At 37.3% G+C, this 15,195-nt stretch overlaps 2 protein-coding genes across 2 annotated transcripts in view; one reads left to right on the forward strand and one right to left on the reverse strand.

Moving 5' to 3' along the window:
* Positions 1–1,281, reverse strand: part of LOC122887827 (glycerophosphodiester phosphodiesterase domain-containing protein 5-like) — a 26,215-nt gene extending 24,934 nt beyond the window's left edge. The window contains exon 1 of the mRNA XM_044221404.1: positions 1,143–1,281. The gene's annotated coding sequence lies outside the window, so the exon portion shown is untranslated. The remainder of the gene's footprint in view (positions 1–1,142) is intronic.
* Positions 550–9,415, forward strand: LOC122887828 (aquaporin-11-like). Its single transcript, XM_044221406.1, has 3 exons — positions 550–1,725; positions 4,450–4,566; positions 5,993–9,415. Exons 1-3 carry the CDS (start codon positions 1,134–1,136, stop codon positions 6,097–6,099), a joined length of 816 nt encoding a protein of 271 aa, XP_044077341.1. The 5' UTR covers positions 550–1,133; the 3' UTR covers positions 6,100–9,415.
* Positions 9,416–15,195: the final 5,780 nt, after the last annotated feature.

The raw sequence follows: 15,195 nt of genomic DNA on the forward strand, positions 1-15,195 counted from the left end.
AAGGCTCTGCAATTTCCTATAAACAGCTCAGCATTGTAGCTTTACTGTTTACTTGAAAGGGAGTCAAAGGTGCGTTTGTTGGAGACGATTTTCAGCTGATTAACACACATTTGGTGCTCTAGTGAGAATTTACGACAGCAGGACTGCCTATGTGGGATTGACTCAATAAAAATTACAGTGTCCCTGTTCAAGGCAATGAAGGAACATGTCACGAGGTGCAACATGTGGCTCATTGATGTGTTTTTAATAAGTTTTGGACAACAATGAAGGTTTATGGCACAGAGTAATAAGCTATCAAGCGTTGCATACACAGATAAAACTTGTTAGTAGGATCAATTGTTGGTTTTGGTCTTTTATGGGATCTTTTGTTAGTAACAAAGATTCACCAGACGTATCCTCTAAAACTTGAGAAATTTAAAAACCACCTGCATGTGATTTATTTTATACATGCATACATACATACATACATACATACATACATCCATCCATCCATCCATCCATCTTGAGGAAAAGTAAGAAAATGTGTTTATTGTATTTGGGAGAATTGACTCTTGACAGGCTGGAGTTTGTGCAACGCCACAAGAATTCACCATGACGAAAAATGGTGAAATGCAACGTGAAAACTACCGAAAAAAAGACAGACTCACTACCACCTACTACTGCACATTGAGCTAAAGGCAGTCAGGGAAACAGACTCCCTTATGTGACGTAATTTGACGCTGTGTGTGGAAAAAAAGAGCAGTTTTTAAGAGCATTACTGAAAACCTACTTTTTCCTCTGAATGTCTGCCCTTATGTCTTGTAAAAAAAATATACAAAATCCTGCATTAACTTTCCTAGTGATAATATCCAGGAAACGTCAAGTATAGATTTAGTAAAAAATAAAAAAAAAAAAAAATCTACCTGCCAGTTGCTCTTTAAGCCTCCTATAGCAAAGAGCTGCTACCTGGAGCGATTCATTATTGCGCTTTTATTTTGAAGGCCTAACCGCCTTGTTTCCTGTTTCATGGCGGGCGGCTTGACGCGGCAGCGTGGCTCAACTGGACTTTGGCGTCGAAAAGGAGGGAAGTTAAAATAGACAACGATACTTTAAAGTTGCCACCATCACGAGTAACACTTTGTACAGCCGGAGAAATGACTGACCTGTGCGCTTCCTTGTCGGTGTTGGGCGCTGCGGTGCTCCTCAGCGAGGCGATCCGCCGGACAGCAGCGCGTCTTTCCCCCGGAGCTTATTGGATTTACCTGCTGGAAGCGGCGTCCACCTTCCAGCTCTGTTGCTGCACTCATGAACTCAAGCTGCTGGGCGAAACGGCGCGGCTGGAGCTGCCCGTGAGCCTGGCCCTCACATACACCATGACGGTTATCCACCTACTAACTTTCCGGGGAGCGACGTGTAACCCCAGCGGGGCTCTGGAGAGCGTTTGCCGCGGGACCGGCAGCGTCCGGGCAGCCGTCGCTCTTATAGCCTGCCAGTTCGGCGCTGCGGTCGCCGCGCAGTTTTTCGCGACCTCCGTATGGTCGCTTGGACTTTCCGACGTCCACATCAGGCACCAGAGGTTCGGGTTCAGATGCTTCGACCCCCTCGGCGGGACTCTGCTGGAGGCCGCGGCCGTTGAGCTGGCCTGCGCTTTCACGGTCCAAGCGGCCGCCATGCATGTCCACAAACTGGACGAAAAACTTCGCGCTCACTTCATCGCTGCGGTCATCACCGCTGCGGTGTACACAGGTGTGTTAATTAACAGGTTCAACTGTGACCGGCTGAAACTAACGAGTATTTAATTTAATTAAACTCCAAATGTTCACAGAACTATGAAAGAAAAGAAGAAAACCCAAACAGATTCAGTAAAATACAATAAAATAAAACATACATTATAATAAAAGTACAATGGAAATTACAATAAGATTTTAAACAATACAATAAAATAAAAAAATACAATAAAATAGAAATACAAGATAAAACAGAAAACACAGTAAGATAACTAAAAAAATACATTATAATAAAAGTACAATGGAAAATACAATAAGATTTTAAACAATACAATAAAATAAAAAAATACAATAAAATAGAAATACAAGATAAAACAGAAAACACAGTAAGATAACTAAAAAAATACATTATAATAAAACTACAATAGAATATACAATAAGATAGAAAATACAACAAGATAAAAAATACAATGAAATACAAGATAAAATAGAAAATACAGTAAGATAACATAAAACAATAAAATAAAAAATACATTCTAATAAAATTACAATAGAAAATTCAATAAGATATAAAATATAAAATACGATAAGATGAAATATACAATACAATATATAGATAACATTAAAAAAAATTAAACCAAGTCATAAAAAAATAGACTTTATTTGAAGAAATATTCACAAGCCGATGGATGTTTAGATATATAGATGGACAGTGACATACAGTCTCTGCACTCCAGCACATTAGATTCAAAATGAAACACTGATGTTGAAGTGACTTTCAGTTTCCATTTGAGGGGGTTTACATCCCGATCAGATGAGCATCGTGGGACTTTTTTTATTTATTTTAAACTGAGAGCCTGGTCATGACTGAAATAAAATCATCATATTTAATATTTGGTGCCAAATCCTTTTGACGTCTAAAGATAGAAGGTGTCGTATGTTGTACAGATTGTAATGACCTTTGAGGCAAATTTGTAATTTTTGGGCTACATAAATAAAATTTTACTCAACTGGTCTATGAGTCACTGACATCAGCAGACACTTTGACTGTTTTGGAAGCTTTTGCCTTCAGTTTCGTCTTCAGTCAGTGAAACACATGATGACTGTACAGCCATTAAAAACAACTTTGAGGTTGCCTCATCTGTTACACATGCTGCAAGTCAGAACATCGTTGTTTAATTAAAAATCGACTGTGCTGAAGTACAGAACCAAGACATTAGAAACTGTCCAAATACTTAAAATAAAAGCTGGTTCTGTGCACATCGTTGGAAATGTTTTTGCCCTGGACTGAGCTTCTCAGCTGCAGCGCTGCAATAATCTAATGAGAAATACAATAAAATTAAATAGAAAATACAATAAGATAAAATAGAAAATATAGTAAAATAAATAAATTAAAAATACAATAATCTAAGAAATAAAATCAAGTCAAAAAGCACAATAATCAAATAAGAAATAAAATATATAATTCAAGTATGTAACACAAATAGGGCTGCAAGTAACAGATTATTTTCATTATTGATTAATCTGTCTTTTCTTGAATAATTTGATTTTGATCTTGTGGTAATTTGATCAGTTGTCATTAAGCACATAATCAACTGAAATTAAAATGGCCGTACTAAGGAAAGTCCTGCAATCTTGAAGCCCTGTCTTGTGGAAGGACGCTGAGTCGAGATCTAGTTTTTTAGAACTTTTTATTAAATTTTTAAGAAAAAAAAGAAGATTCAGCCCATCACGGACCCTGGAGATGCAAAGACGAAACACAATAAAACGAGCAATAGCGTGTAACACAAATAAAACTATTATTTTCATTCCTTATTAATCTGTGGGTTATTCTCTCGATTAACTGAGTCATTATTGATAAAAAAAATGACAGAAAATAATGAAAAATGACAATCACAAGTTCCCAGAGTCAGGGCTGACGTCTTCAAATTGCTTGTTTTGTCCAACCAACAGTCCAAAACCCAAACATATTTAATTTACTCGCATATAAGTCTCAAGAAAAACAGCATTTGAGAAGCTGGAACCAGTGGCTTAAAACACTGCTTAAACGATTAATCGATTATCAGAACTGTTGCAGATTAACTGTTTGTAAACCAATTAATCGACTATTTATTCCAGCTTTAAACACAAACAAGGCTTTGTGAATAAAACTGAAGCATGCCGCAGGATAAAATTATCATCTTGGCTGCCCCAAATCATGTTAACAACAATAACTGCTGCCTCTGCTACATTACAAATTTAAGTAAAAGTCGTGACATGGAGATTTAATTATTGCAGGTATTACTCAGTAAACAAATGGTACATTTACTAAAATACTAAATACATTCACCCATCTCCCCTCTTTTTGATTTCCTATAGTAAAAAGTTTTTCCACCTGTTTTTAGATCCAAAAGAACCGTATCTATTTACACCTGTAAATAGTCTGGTGGCTGCTCATTTAGGCATTTATACACATGGTCTGCTGCTAAATACTAGACCCTCTTAGGGATCTTTTAACTGTTTTAGTAACATTTTAGTAACATTTTCTCCTGTATTACACTGTGCAGCATCCTCCGTTAGAGGAACCATGCTTTGGTGGTGGTGGAGAGCGCTGACTAACATGTCGCTCTTCCATAGTACACAGCATCGGTTTGGACTGAGGTCAAAGAGGACGGAGTAGTGGATCTTTGTTACCTAAAGTTTGTATTAGATGGTGCCCCATGTTTCAGGCTCGACCCTCTGCTGTTTCTCTCCCTCTGTGCAGGTGGAAGTATTTCAGGAGCTGTTTTTAACCCCGTCCTGGCCTTCTCCATCCAGTTCCCCTGCAGCGGCCACACCTACCTGGAGTACTGCTTTGTGTACTGGCTGGGACCAGTCTTAGGTAAGGAGCAGAAGTGCTGGATTTTGTCACTTTTGGACAGAGCCTAGCTGTTTTCTCCTTTTTTCCAGTCTGATTTCAAATAGTTTATCGTGTAGAAAATTGTTTAAGATTGCCTATTTGAATGCTAAAAGACTTTTTAACATTTTATAGGAGTCAAGTAAGTCATTCCATAATTGATGTGAAGTTCTGGGCATCTGTTAAATATGAATCTTGGTTTTACGTTGTATCCCTTTAAAGGAATAGTTTGACATTTTTGGGGAAAGAGCTTATTTATAAGCCTTCAGGCAGAGATTTAGATCAAAAGACTGATACCACTCTCATGTCTGTTTGGTAAAGATGAAGCTACAGCCATCAGCCAGATAGCTTAGCTTAGCACAAAGACTGATTTACTTTTAATGAGCTACAAGGCTGCTTGTCTGTTTGCCTCTAGCTACTGTGGCTATGACTTGCTATGCTAACAGTAGCTAGTCTGCATACTGAAGCATGGCTAGTTTATGGGTGCTAAGCCCAATAGCGATGTGCCATGGTCTATCACTATTCCCTTCTGGTCTTTTCTCAGTCTTGTAAAAATTATTTTAACCTGTAACACCCGAAATAAATCTTAACATGTATGAAAACATGAATGTGCTGCATTTAAAGTAATTTTACTTTTAGCACTAATAGTAGTACTTCAGGAAAGTTTGATGATTATCGTGATAATACTGTTTACCGTTATATATTTGGGCGCAATAATTGTAGCATGAAAATGTTAGACCAGCACATCCCTAGTCCTTCTATGAAACACATCTGTGGCTCAATAATTAGCATGTTATGTCTCGTACAAAAAATGTAAGTGTAAAAATGTCAATTTGCAGACACATCCCCCTCCATACATCAGCAAAGTGACGTTTTTACACTTTGGGGATTGTACGGATTTAACAGATGAGAAACAGCGTGTTAATAATTGAGCTTTAGAGATGTTGCTAGGTGCATTTTGTTACCTTTGGGCAGAGCCAAGCTAGCCATTTCCCCGTTTCCAGTCGTTATGCTAAGCTAATCGGCTGCTGGCTGTAGCTTCGTATTTAATGGACAGACATGAGAGTGGTATCAATCTTATCTAACTCTTATTGGCAAGAAAGCAAACAATTCCTTTAAGGATACGTAAGCTAATAAATATTACTTTTAAAAGCACAACACTAATTCAATTCAAAGAATTCAAGCATTTCTTATTCTGAGACTGTAACTCGCTGCTTCTATCACTACTTTACATGCGGCCGCACCTATGCTATGCTCAAAAGCTAGCAGTGTTATGTTGTATATGAGAATGCCTGTCCTCTACTATTTGTCATTTGTGCTTTGTTTTTAATGATTCATATCTAAAATATCTTTGCAAGAGCCTGATTGGCTCCCATATGTTCAGCAAAGTAACCTCCTGAGTCTTCCTCAGGCATGGCGAGCTGTATGCTGCTGTTTGAGAAGATTATCCCTTTCCTCTTTGGAAAGAGTACCATTGGGCTGGAGGTCCCTGCTGCCCAGAAGCAGAAGATACAGTAGCAGTGATGTGAGGACAGGCCAAGTTTGTCTTTTTTTTTTTTACATTTATTTATTCCAAATATCTCCTACCAGTGAATGTGTCTGTGTGGATAATACCAGCATAACTTTATTTCCCTTTTTGTCATGTGAAGCAAGACCAGTTATGACTTTTACATGTGCCATAGCCTGGATGGTGAATCTTAATTGAGTATGAAAGAAGCCCATGTTGTCTTTTGTACTGCAGGTTTAACTCCACAAGTCCCATTGTTATCAGTAAACATGAAAGACAGCAGACACACAAACTGTACTGATGCACTGATGGATGCATCAGAGTGAAGAGCACTTTTACTGTAGTTTTTCAAAGGTCAGTTAATTATGCAGCTAATTGTCTGTTCGTTCACTTTTCCAATACAGCACGCTGTTAGAAAAAAATGTGCCACAGCAGGCCTATTGAATTGGCGGCCCGAGGGCCACATCTGGCCCAGAAGCAACCTCCGAGTGGCCCAGCATGCATAAATCTGATGTATGACAAAATAAGTAAACTACATATAAAGTGTATGAAAGTAACTAACGAGCGAGCCATCTCGCTTCCTTCTCATCTCTGTTGAGATCGGGCAGCAAGTAGCGACACCGCCAATCATATCTTCCACAAATCAACGTTTTCTCGTGTGAGCTCCGACCGCGTTTACCAGCTTTTCAAAACATCTGGCTATTGACAGTCACAAGTAGGGAAGTGCTCTACTGAAAATATGTCTCTGTCAACCCTGCCGCGTAAATTTGACGATGAAACCCGTCAGTTTAACCCTGCCTGGACTGGCAAGTCTTTGTTTATTTTACCGCCGTCTCCAAACGCCTGCTATTTTGTATTCCATTCATTTGCATTTGTTTAAAATGTGTCATTACCAAACAGAGGTTTTAAATAGGCTGCTGAAAATGTCTGGCCCATCTACATTTCCTGGTTTTACAATCTGGCCCAACTGAATTTGTAATTAAATAGCCCTGCTCTACACAATACACATATTGAAAATTTTGGGCTGGTGTTTGTCATTATAGCACAATGAGGCCTATGACTTCTGGGAATGATTGGCAACAATTGAACAAAGTGCTTTATACAGAGACACAGACCTGCTGCTTACACACCACAGATCTTAATTTTGTGATTTAAAGGTCCAGAAATGGAATATAATATTTATATAAGTATGTTTTCATTAGTGTATAATCGCCTGAAAATAAGAATAGTTGTGTTTTCATTACCTTAGAATAAGCCCTTTTTATCTACATGGGAGCGGGTCCCCTTCCACATGTTGCACCGCCATGTTGCTACAGTAACCCAGAACGGACAAACCGGACACTGGCTCTATATTGGCCTTTCGCGTTTTTTCGTGGCCAACCTTGGTTTCTTCTACATGCTTGGAAGGGGAGGGTGAGGCGAGCGGTATTCAGATGGTTGCAAACTGGAATTTCACCACTAGATGCTACTAAATCCTACACACTTTAAGAGGTATTAATACAATACACACATTCATTCAAAGTTGGACTGAAATTTCAGTTCTCGGACTTGAGTGCGTCATAGCTCTGTAAAGCCTACAAACACTGGTCACATTTTTTCCTCTTTTTCAACAAGCGCATAGTGTTGCTTATGTACCGTTAGCAATTGAAGACATCTGTCCCTTTTACAACATTCAGCATTTAGGAGAACTCATTGTGCTGTTCAGTTTGAATTACACTCGGAAAGTGGAAGCTAGCAAGTTAGGCAAACTAGCTAACGGTAGCATTGATTCCCCATAGACCAGAGTTCTGTTCTAAAAACAACGGGAAGTTAGTTATTTTAGTTTGGTTGTGACCATAGACTGTATATAAAGATGGACGACATGACAGCTCCCCAAAAGTGAAGCCAAAACATCTTGATCGCCCCCTGGTGGCTGGCTGCAGTATAGGTCATAAACCCTGCCCCCTCCGTGTTAGCGGATGGGACATGAGCCAAACAAAAAAAATCAACGTACACATCAAATAAACTTTTCCTTAAGATGGTTTCTGTCATTTTAGGTAGTTCTTCTCACGCTGATGTTTGTTCAAGTGTTCATTTTTTCTGATAAGTTGATTAGTTATTTGATGGGTTCATGTCATGATTGAGTCGGCCAGGTGTATGGGCAGGACCTCGATACCGCAGCTCCAACTCCGATCACTACAAATGACGTCACCAGCTTGTACAGTGGGAGGAAGTGGAGACACGTCGTCCATCTTTGTATAGAGTCTATGGTTGTGACCCACAGCTCATGGAGGCAATGAAGGTACTTTTAAAACCCTTAGCCCCCCGATTGCCACTTTTAATTTGCGTCAAAAGTCATACTACTCCAATGTCCACCGCAAATTATCCGCCCAGAATTCATAGAAAAATTACGCTCCTTATAACTCCAGAACCTGCCTGAGAATCATCATGTTTCTAAGTTTTCTTCAGTATTAAAGTAATCCAGTGATAGTTGTCTGTTCATCCATGGGTACATTGCAAACAGGAACTGCTAAAAGCTAATTCAGCATACTTTTAATGGTGATAAGTCATGTTTAGTGGTATGTGTGGGGGAAAAAAACTGGCTTTGAACTGAGTCGAAGTGAATTAGAGGTGAAGGAAAATGGCACAAAAGTTTGGTGGTCTGTTTTAGTTGGATTAATGTGGTTGTATTTTGCACAATTGTGAAAGCATTCACTTTCAGATGTTTGTAATTACACCAAAAATGTTTCTACTACACTTGAAATGTAAACATGGGTAAAAGAAAACTTTAGGACACTGTGATACGGATTGAGTTTTAAATTCAGATAACGAAAGCTTTTACTGTCTGTTGAATCTTTGTTTTCTGTCTTTGTGTCTGACTATGTCGGTCAAGCTGATAATTTACTGTTTATCTCCAATATGGACAAAAAATTAAAAGTATACTGCTGTAATATTTGCGTTGTATACCGTTGTTACTTTGTTATTATAGCTTTGGGTACATTGCTTCTTTTCCACTTGTTATTTTTTTTCTGTCAAAACTGCAGCAACTTCAATTTCTCTGTGAACCAAGGACAAATTAATTTGCAATTTTAATACCTCTATACTTCCATGCTAGAGTCTAGATGATGATAATGCATTTTGTTTTCTGAGAGTAATACATGTATGATTATTTTAAGTAAGAATGTGAATAAACATTGATTTTTTTTTCTCTCTTACATTTCTGACTCAATGTCAGCAAAATGCACAGTATATTTTCAGATAACATGTTTTGTATAGTGTTGTGATTTAAATGCATTTGTAATATCTTGTGTGCAATATTTTGATTAAAATATCTATTTGAAAAGGCTACACATTTATAGTTGTCATTTCTTGTTTTTAGAAAGTTTGTTTTATGCTAAAAGAAATTGTGCTTTTTGCAGAAAAAGTTTTTATCGAGATTTCTCAACAACTATTGGTTGGATTGCGGAGAACTTGGGTACAGACATTCATGGTCCCAAGAGGATTGTTTTTATAATAACTTTGATCACCTGACCTTTCATCTAGTGCCACCATCAGGTCAAAATTGGTTTAAGTGCTAATTAGCATATGTTAGCATGCTAACACACTAAACTAAGACGGTGAACATGGGAAACATTTTACCTGTTAAACATCAGCATGTTAGCATTGTCATTGTGATGATGTTAGCATGCTGGTGCTAACATTTAGCTCAAATCACAGCTGTGCCTAAGTACAAGAGCTGTTAGCATGGCTGTAGAGTGTCCCAAAACCATACTAATTCTATACAGTATGTACCACATACTAGTCTTCATACTGTTACTATACAAAAATATAAACATACTTTATCTTTTTATACTAACAGGAAATTATATATGACTATATATATATATATATATATATGTTGACTTTGGAAAGCTACTGCCAATTTAACTTTACAAATAAGCGAAATGTTTTTCCTAAGATTTAATACAAATGTTTTTGTTTTCCAAGATTTTTTTGAGCAGTTTCACCTCCACCCACAATTTATTTTAATTTTTCCAGCCGAGAGCAGCTCCTCCATAACTGCTCCTCCGTGTCAAAGTAATCCAGTCGTCTGTACATCCATGGGTACATTGCAAACAGGAGCTGCTCATAGCTAATTCGGCATACCTTTTAAAGGTGCTGATTTGCCCAAATGTAAACAAATATAAGCAAAAACCTCCCATGATTCAATATACAAGATACAAAGTGCTAAAATCAAAGATGGGAAGGCTAATAACATTTAACAACATCAGCTCCTCAGCCAGTTTGTTTAAAGTGATATTACAAACAGTTTGTAGTGCCATCCCACACAGATATTGTGGCTTTAATACGGAGATTTAATATTTATTTTTTTGTTTTGGAGCAGTTTCACCACCACCCACAATTTATTTAAATTTTTTCTAGCTGTGAGCTGCTCCCCCATTTCCTTTGCGCATTGCAGTGTGGGCATCAACAGCACGCTATCTACAGTATTCAGTACGCATACAGTCTGTTTCTGAGTTTACTTTATTTCATGGGCAATATTTGTAAGTAGGAACAGTTAAAATGTTGCTCATTACATTTACTAGCCCATAGGTTTGCTTTGTATGAAATATTTTTCTTAAAATCAGAAACAAATGAATGTAATTTTATCAACAAAACCACAGAACATAAATAAAATGACTCATATGTAGCCCTCAAGGAGGTTTAGATAATCCCAAAAAGCAACCCCCCCCCATAAAATCCAGTCCACCTCCAGAGCGCCTGGTACTTTGCCCTGCATGGTATCTGTTACACAACGTGACCTTTGTGCCCTGTCCTCCACCCTCCTCACGCTGTCTGACTCAGCCAAATACCAAATAAGAGCTCTCCTGTTCACTCTGCAGCATAGATAACATTCAACACAAAAACAACATATGACAAACATGAGACTGACTCCACATGACCGTTTAACAGGAATACTTCAAAGGGAATTGCAACATGCTGCATTAATGCTTCACTGGCCTGCTGATACACGTTGAAGACCTCTACTTGCAGCCCATGGGAACTGTTATTTATTTTAACTTCAATTCCCCAAAATCTTGAACATGATGTTAAACTAAGGCCTGCCAAAACCTACTGTTTCTTTAATGTGCTCTCCTGGGTCCTGTTCTTCAAATTTGGTGTAACTCAGGCTAACATGCTGTTATCAGGCTAAAATAATCCTGTTTATTGTCATCCAGCTAATTTGGTTCTTTGAAAGCAGTTTGAGGATTGATTTTTTTAATCCTGTATTTTGAGTAAAAATGCGCACTTATTTTGAAATAAAGGCAAAATGAGTAGAGAGTGGAAACCACGATCAGCATTCATATGATTGGATGAGTGTTGATCATGTGATCACAGGTAGGTAACCTCATGAACATATAGTTCATTATGTATAAGTATAGGTAACTCTATATTATGAAAATTAAATTGTGATGAGTAAGTTATACCAACAGATTATAGTGATGTCTCACTAACCTGCATGTTCTCATCTAAAATTATAATTATATCAACACTCTTTCATTATAAATCAAGAAAGCGAGCTATTTGTATTTGAAAATGACTTAATGTCAGGGGTTCGCCCACAAACCATGATCCAGCTAACTGACATTCCATCATCACTTAGCAAATATTAGCATGCTAACACGCTAGACATAGATGGTGAACATGGTATAAACCCACTAAACATTTTTTTTTAACATTACTTTTACTTACTAGGATTCATACATATGTTAAGCTCAAAGCAACACTGTGCCTATTTTAATTTGTCCAGTACTTTGGTTCATAATCAAATACCTGCTAACTCACTAGCAAATGTCAACATGCTAACACGCTAAACTAGGATCGTGAACATGGTAACATAGTTACCTGCTAAACTTATTTTAATATTAACATTACTTTTAACTTACTTATATCACTGTCAACACTAGGATACATCAATATATTAAAACAGTACTACATAGCATCATCATTGTGAGCATGTTAGCATGCTGGAGTTAGCATTTAGCTCAAAGCAACACTGCCTATTTTAATTCCATCCTTTTCCTTTAGCAAATGTTAGCATGCTAACATGCTAAAATAAGATGGCAAACATAGCTACTATACTTTTCTTCAAACATTTTAACACTGTTAATACTAGGATACATAAATACATTAAGGTTGTAATACATAGCATTATCATTGTTAGCATTTAGCTCAAAGCAACACTGTGCCTGTGAGTACAGCCGAACAGAGCCACTGGCATGGCTGTAGTCTCTTGGTCTTGTTTATACATTTTGAGACTTATATAAAGTAATATCGGCTTCATTAGCCAAACAATCATTCATCTGTTTTCTGTGGAAAATTGTTAAAATGCTCTGATTGAAAGCTTTTATTAGTGTCTGACTAATGTCATCGAAGCTATACAGTTTTGTAGCTGTTAAAACCATTCTCTAAAAATGCAAAAACAAATCCACATTAAAAAAATCATAAATGTATTGACATGAAAGGATGGCTTCTACATAAAACATTATATTCGTAATATAACATTCATAAATTTATTTACTGAATGTATTCATGGCGGATGGGAATGGAACAAGCACCTTTCCAGGATCAGCAATTTCCACATCAAAAGTCACGCAAGACAGGACGACATGAGGCTTGAAAACCATTTTATTATGACAAATGTACAAGATCAGATTCATAAGAAATAACAGTAAAGTTAACGAAAATGTAAGGACCAGACAAAACACCAACAACCAGTCTACTAGCGTCTATACACAGTGGACAGGGTGTCTTTCCTCCCAGATTCATCATGAGGTAAATAGGAAACTCTGTTAACACTTCAGTCATTGGCACCGACCTCCTCCCTTAATCCCATCGCAGCCTTTATTTCTCACCATTCCTATGCAGGTCATGCTACGGGTTATTTCATAACCGTGAGATACATATTAACACATTCTCCTTATCTCTGTGGAGAATTTAAAACAGGGTTACACACAGCACATAGACATCCACATCCTTTACTCTGACTCAACCCACCAGAACACACACTTCTATAACATTTGTAGAATTGGGTTTGCTATATTCTGTCCAACTAATCTAAAAGCTAAATATTGTGTATAGCACTGCAAGCAGCACATATAGATTTTGTCTTGGAAGTCATGTTTTGGCCGTAGCCAGTATCAAAACGGTATGATAAATAGAGTAGTTTATCCTCTGTGAAGACCATGCTGAGACTAATTTACAAAATATTTTACAAAACAGGCCTCATTTCCTCTCTTAAATCAGATTCAGCTGTCCTAGATTATTTTCTACAATAATCCTTTCTCCCCCCCCCCCCCGAGCTTCTGTAACATGCCTTTAGTACGTCAGCGCATGCTTACCTATGCAGTTTCACTGCAAATGATGAGATATCCTGCGGCGTCCACTAATGCAACAGATCAGGAGTTCCTTATAACATGCCAAAGTTTTCTGGTTTTGTTACAAAAACTGTTGTGCCAATATTACTTCCCTACAAAAGAAAACTATTAGAAACAAATGCAATCCCAAAGAATTGCCCAATATATTTTTCCATGATTAAAAAAATGCCTCTAAATATATTACAGCAAAAACTACAGATATACACACAGACTGGTTCCAGCAGAGGTCAGTGAAGTCATTGGTTTGTTTGTTTTTTCCGTCCATTTCCCCCCATTCAAAAAACTGCATCCTGACTCTCGCTTCAAAACAAAATATTCCACTAATTTTTGGGATTTTTCCACACTCTTTGATATGGTTTGGGTCTTAAAAGTTGGCAGTTTACTGCAACTTGATCCGAACGTCAACTCAAGATTATGAAAATACAGAGTGTGAATAAAAACATGGGTTTTTGTATGCAGGAAGATCCAGGGGAGTAAAATAAGAAACAAAAATGAAAAAAAAGAACAGAAGGGTGTTTGTGTAGCTTAGTGTTATTTTAGTTAATAAAAGCCACGAGTCTGCAGGTTTTCGAACCTTCTATGAAGGACAATGTACAAAGAAAATAAGACACTTTACATTTTGAGACGACAAATAAAAGTTTAGATATACAAAAAAAAAAAAACACATTATTAAAAAAACAAAATCACAAATGGTAACAAATGTAATAAGAGGAAACTAGACTAGATCTCAAGATTAGGAGGGACAAGAGTTTTACTTCTTATTTTGTCCCCCCCCCAATAAAACGTAGTACTCAAAACACTGGGAGTTCACCACTGATACTGATGGCAGCGCACATAGTTAAAATAATTATATATGTATACAATATACAAAACCTACTCTATCATTTAACAAAAAAGTTCAAGGGGAGGGCTGACAAATGAAGGTTGGTCGACTAGTTATTAGTCTAGAAGGTTATTCGACAAGAATAAATAGTCTCATCTAAAGCTTTCTCAAATTATATATATATATATATATATATATATATATATATATATATATATATATATATATATAAAAAAAAGCCAGAATAGTTTAAAGCAAAAGTTCGACATTTTTTGGAAATACACTTCTGGAGGAGAGTTAGATGAAAAGTTTGATACCACTCTTATGTCTCAATGCATATTTGTCCGTTTAAAATAAGGCTCTAGCTAGCAGGCAATTAGCTTAGCTTAGCATAAAGACTGGAAACAGGAGAAGACAGCTAGCCTGGTTCTGCACAAAAGTGGCAAAATGATACCTCTAAAGCTCACTGATTAGCACGCTATATTTCATCTGTTAAATCCGTATGGGCTTAGCACCCATGAACTAGCCGTGCTTCAGTATGCCGAATAGCTACTATTAGCATAGCAAGTCATAGCCACAGTAGCTAGAGGCAAACAGACAAGCAGCCGGGTTCTCTGGTCCTGCTGTGGCTGCTCTGTTTGACTAGTAGAAAGGTGCTCCCTTGAGGCTTATCAAAAGTAAATCAGTATTTGTGCTAAGCTATTTGGCTGCTGGCTGTAGCTTCATATTTACCAAAAAGACATGAGAGTGGTATCAGTCTTCTCATCTAAATCTCTGCCCGAAGGCTTATAAATAAGCTCTTTGCCCAAAATGTCAAACTATTCCTTTAAGGGATAAAATGTAAAACCAAGATTCATATTTAACAGATGCCCAGAACTTCACATCAA

The sequence above is a fragment of the Siniperca chuatsi genome, linkage group LG14 (genome assembly GCF_020085105.1).
Source record: "Siniperca chuatsi isolate FFG_IHB_CAS linkage group LG14, ASM2008510v1, whole genome shotgun sequence".
Classification (NCBI taxonomy): domain Eukaryota; kingdom Metazoa; phylum Chordata; class Actinopteri; order Centrarchiformes; family Sinipercidae; genus Siniperca; species Siniperca chuatsi.

What these genes read in the sequence shown, in the direction of transcription:
- LOC122887828 (XM_044221406.1), top strand. Translation starts at nt 1,134, where the DNA reads ATGACTGACCTGTGCGCTTCCTTGTCGGTGTTGGGCGCTGCGGTGCTC. An exon ending in CACCGCTGCGGTGTACACAG is followed by an intron (nt 1,726 to 4,449) that starts GTGTGTTAATTA and finishes CCCTCTGTGCAG; the next exon opens with GTGGAAGTATTTCAGGAGCT. An exon ending in CTGGCTGGGACCAGTCTTAG is followed by an intron (nt 4,567 to 5,992) that starts GTAAGGAGCAGA and finishes AGTCTTCCTCAG; the next exon opens with GCATGGCGAGCTGTATGCTG.